This window comes from Oryzias melastigma, linkage group LG8 (assembly GCF_002922805.2).
Source record: "Oryzias melastigma strain HK-1 linkage group LG8, ASM292280v2, whole genome shotgun sequence".
NCBI lineage: Eukaryota > Metazoa > Chordata > Actinopteri > Beloniformes > Adrianichthyidae > Oryzias > Oryzias melastigma.
In genome coordinates this window covers 2,097,203-2,101,570 of record NC_050519.1, presented here as the reverse complement: position 1 = coordinate 2,101,570, position 4,368 = coordinate 2,097,203, and the positions used below count along the sequence as shown (strand labels likewise).

Genomic DNA, 4,368 nt, shown 5'->3' with positions numbered 1-4,368 from the left:
CTGTATTGTGATTGGTCCGTTTAATTCAATATAAATTTAGTTCAAGATAAAAAAATTAAATGGATACATTTGGAAATAAAGCAGCAAATTATTTCAAATAAAAATGTAAATAAAAAAAGAGTGCAGAGAAAAAAGAATCAGATGTTTATAATTTATTTTATAATTTATTTGTCCAAAGTGAGAATGAAGATGAGCAGAATAAATCTTCTGAAGGAGAGGATGAAGATGAGTGAAGGACAAATGGAAGCTGCATGGAAAATCCCGTAGAGACACCAGATCCATCAAGCGCAGGTGATTCTTCTGTGTCCAGAGTCTCAATATGAATGGATCTTTATCAAGAACTGAATGCTTGGCTGTCATAAATCACGTCAAAGATGGATTGTCTCATGGGGGGGCATGCTACCGTCATAAAAAATCTACTTCCACCTCTTACCTCTCATGAACAAACTCCGACATCTCCTTCTGCATCTGCTTCCCCTTCAGCTGCTTCTGCAGAAGAACCTCGAAGCCCGGCAGCGAGGTGGCCCCCTGCGGGTCCTTTTTGTCGGCCTGCGGAAGAGGAGCGCTTCGATCAGCTCAATCAGCTCGGGGGGGTGAGTCAGTCAGTCATGCTGTGTGCATGAATCCATGCATGTTGAGGAGGGCGCGCGTTGGCGTTGATGCGTCAGCGCCTGACGGACGTGTGGTTTGGAGCTCGTGAGTGTCGGCGGAGAACACGGACAGAAGCGTGTGCCGGCAGCGACGCAGCAGTCAGACTCGTGAAAACATCACAACACAAACCGGCAGACGAGCTGCTTCAGTGAAGCACGCGAGGCTTCAAAGCTGATGACAAAGATCCACTACAGCTGAATCTTATGAGAGAGTTTTGGGGCTTTTAAGTAAAAATTATACAAGTTTTGATGCACATTTTTAATGAAAGATTCAGATAAAATGAGATTTTTGTTTTGCAATATCAAAATCAGCTATTTTTATCTGTCCTGATCTGAATCTGAGTCTTTAAACCTTAATTTATTCACTTATTTAACATTTATTATCCAGGCAGGACTCATCAAGAACAACATTCTTATTTTACAACTGTGTAAAATTGAAAAGAATCAGAAAAACACAAATATAAAACTGTAAAATTAATGCACAGCATCATTTATCTTTAAAATCCTTAAAAACTTGTTGATACATTTCTACAAGAAACATCTTAGTTTTCAAATATTTCCTAAAACTCACAGTATCTCATTCTGTTCACCAAAGATCACAAGCAGCCAGAGGCCGTTTGGCGTGTTCCTTCTGGGCCACCGTACTTGCCACAGCAAAGCCTTTAAACAGCTGAGCTGACGAAGATTTCTACGCATTGACATGATCTAAATCACTGAGGAGAATATTTCTAAAAACACTTCTTCTCTGAGAATAATTTGGTCGAGTGACTCCTGCCCATCCACATCAGGAGTGTGGAACCTCCAACTCTGAAGGAGATGTTGGAACAAATCCAGGCTTGAGCCACAAAAACCCAGAATGCCAGAACATTTTTCTTTATCATAAAATGAAATAAAAAAATCCAGACTCTGCTGGTACAGTGAGCTTCACCGTCTACTGCAGGAACTGAATGATGGACGCTTTCAGCGGTACTTCTGTCTCTGTGATACAGTTTAGCTGCGTTTCCATTGACTATGAAATTGTGCAAATTAGATTTTTATTAATACATTTGACAAATGGAAACACGTCAATTTCAGAAAAGCTCGCATTTATTGAAAAAAGTATTTGCGCTTGGAGGATGTGGTTTTTGAGGACATATTTCGCAAAACGGCAACGGAAACACTTTTTCTAATTAAATGCAGAATTGTTGGATCCACAGCTCCTCTGTAAAACCACAATTTCCCAGAATTCCTTCATCTGTAGCTGCTCCCATGTAGCTCGCCGCTCCACGGCCTGAATAAGACGCCGACGTCTCCTTTGATAGATGATGGTGAGCGCTGGTGCCGTGGCAGGAATGTGAATGTATCTGCTGTAAATCAAAGTATTGTTCACATCTGTCGCTGTTGGTTTGTGTTTATTCGCATGATTATGATTTAATGGAAACAGTGTAAATTGCAACATTATATCTTTGGGACATTTTTGGAATTTTGATAAAGTATTGCACATATGTTTAATGGAAACACAGCTCCTGTGTATTGATTCATCTGATGCTACTCGGAAGCTCAGAACAAATGTTTGTACAAAAGTTGAAAAACCTTCTTAGATTTCTTCTGATGTATCTATTTGTGAAGATCTGAACGCCATAATGCTGGAAAAACAACAGTCTTCTAGAAGTTGGAGACGTTCCAGTTTCAGGAGTTTCCAATAAATATGTCTGTTCTGAATCTAACAGAAGGTTGGGAGTCTTTTCTGAAAGATTTGTGTCTCAGTCAGTCTCACTGCCGCTTTTAAAGTTATCCTGCATTTCTTTGCATAACTAAATGTTGAAGGTTTAACGGAGGTTCAAGCAACTGAAGCAACTTTGTTATTAAAGACCTTTTTAGAATGTGACAATTGGAGTTCCAGCAAAATCAGGAGTAGACTCTGAAACTGAGGAAGAATTTGAGAATATCCTGGAAAAATAAAATGACAAAAAATGTAAAGTTTTATTCAATCTTTTTTATGGTGAACCGGAGACTCCGGTTGGTTCAAGTCTACTCTCAAGCTATTTTATCTGAATATCAGACCCTGCACGACGTTTTTAAAGGTCTGGCGTTCTGAAACTCACCCAGAAATAGTCGCAGTAGCTCCATTCGTCTGGTTTGAGCAGCTGCTGCTCCGGACCTTCTCCAGGCAGAGGAAACGTCACACAGTTGATCTAAAGGAAACGCAGAACAAGAAGGTGAGGATCAACAAGGTGATTTAATGCTGCAGTCACACCTGCCCTTACATGTGGATTTGGGCTGGCTGGGGGCAAAAAAAAGGCAAACCTGTTGTTGAAGTATCAAGATCATAGAGGGTAATGTTTCTTACACATTTTCTATGGGTATGCTGCGGGCGACAAGTCACTTATACAGCACATAAGGTAAGTACGGGGGAAGTAGGTGAGATGGAGACGGGTTGTACAGATTTTTCATTTTTCAATCTCCTCAAATCCTGCAAACTCAACAAAGAGTCCATTAGTGCTGTTCATGTGATACGTGCACACTCCTTGCTGCAGCCTGACTGTTAGAAATGAGCAAATGAGACAATCATAGTGTAGTTTCTGTAAACATCATACGGATACTTACTTTCCATGAGTGCAGCATTTGTGCACGGTCATTAAGGAGCCAGTAGTCATACCTCACTAACCACTAGGGTAAGGACACTGGACAACCGCATCACACAAGTGTGTGAAGCTACCATTCTCCTTATAAATACTTCACAATAACCACACCCACGACATTTTCATGACATCTCTGTCTGATTTATAGCAATCTAAAATCACTCAGGTGGCTCAGGCTGATTACATCATCCGTGATTGGAATTTTACGCCTAATTGTGTGCTATTTAACTTATACTTATTTCAAACGATTAGAATACGCGATGGTAGAGCAAACGTGGTCCAGAAAATTGCAGTTTCGAAAGATATGACCACTATTACAGCATTCTAAACACAAGAGGGGCTAGACCAGAGATGGGTGACTCCAGGCCCCCAGGGCCCCATTCATGCATATTCCTCAGCAAACCTTGCTCTGGCATTCACTAATTCAGGGGTCACCAACCTGGTGGCTCCAAGGACCACACGAGTTGTCCTCAGGTCTCTTCTAAAAATAGCACAACTCACTCGCAAGTTGCGTCTAAAATCAATTTTATTCTGTTTTTCAATTACACTTGCATTTACATGGATTTAAAAATTAAAACGTCTTAAAAATATGTTAATTATACATAAACTTTAGATAGGTTTAGGTGACCTCTGACCTACTCCAGCTCAAAGATCATTAATTTAGTTAAAAATGCTGCAGATTTCATCATTTGTTCAAAATGTAACGAGATTTGTTTAAGAATGTGTACGTTTATTTTTCTTTATCATTACATAATTGATAAACATGGAACAACATAGTGAAAATGGGACATTTTTCCCATGAAATGATCATCTGAAAATGTAACAACTACTGAGATTAACAAAGTGCTGAATATTGATATCTGTTTTCTAGCTTGTTGTCATTGTTGATAATTATGGTGTTAAATCAGTGTCTTCACATAGAGGAGTGTCATTATTTATTACTAATAATGTATAACTAAAGGCAGACTAAGCAGATGTGTTATTTCAAACTGGTAACCCTTCGTATGACTCAGTAACCATGAAGGAGCTTTAGGTTTCAGAAAAGGTTGGTGACCCCTGCTCTGATTGAACCAGGTAATCATTCCTGAGTAGTGCTT

The 4,368-nt window shown here is 39.6% G+C and overlaps 1 protein-coding gene across 3 annotated transcripts in view; it reads right to left on the bottom strand.

The window, feature by feature from the left end:
• The window catches only part of gas7a (growth arrest-specific 7a), a 19,407-nt gene that overhangs the window by 8,517 nt on the left and 6,522 nt on the right, over window positions 1–4,368 (bottom strand). For all 3 annotated transcript variants that reach the window (XM_024272966.1, XM_024272967.1, XM_024272968.1), the window contains 2 exons: window positions 2,735–2,824; window positions 434–549 (listed from right to left, as the gene is read on the bottom strand). In XM_024272966.1, the coding sequence (XP_024128734.1) occupies window positions 434–549; window positions 2,735–2,824 (206 nt within the window). The remainder of the gene's footprint in view (window positions 1–433; window positions 550–2,734; window positions 2,825–4,368) is intronic.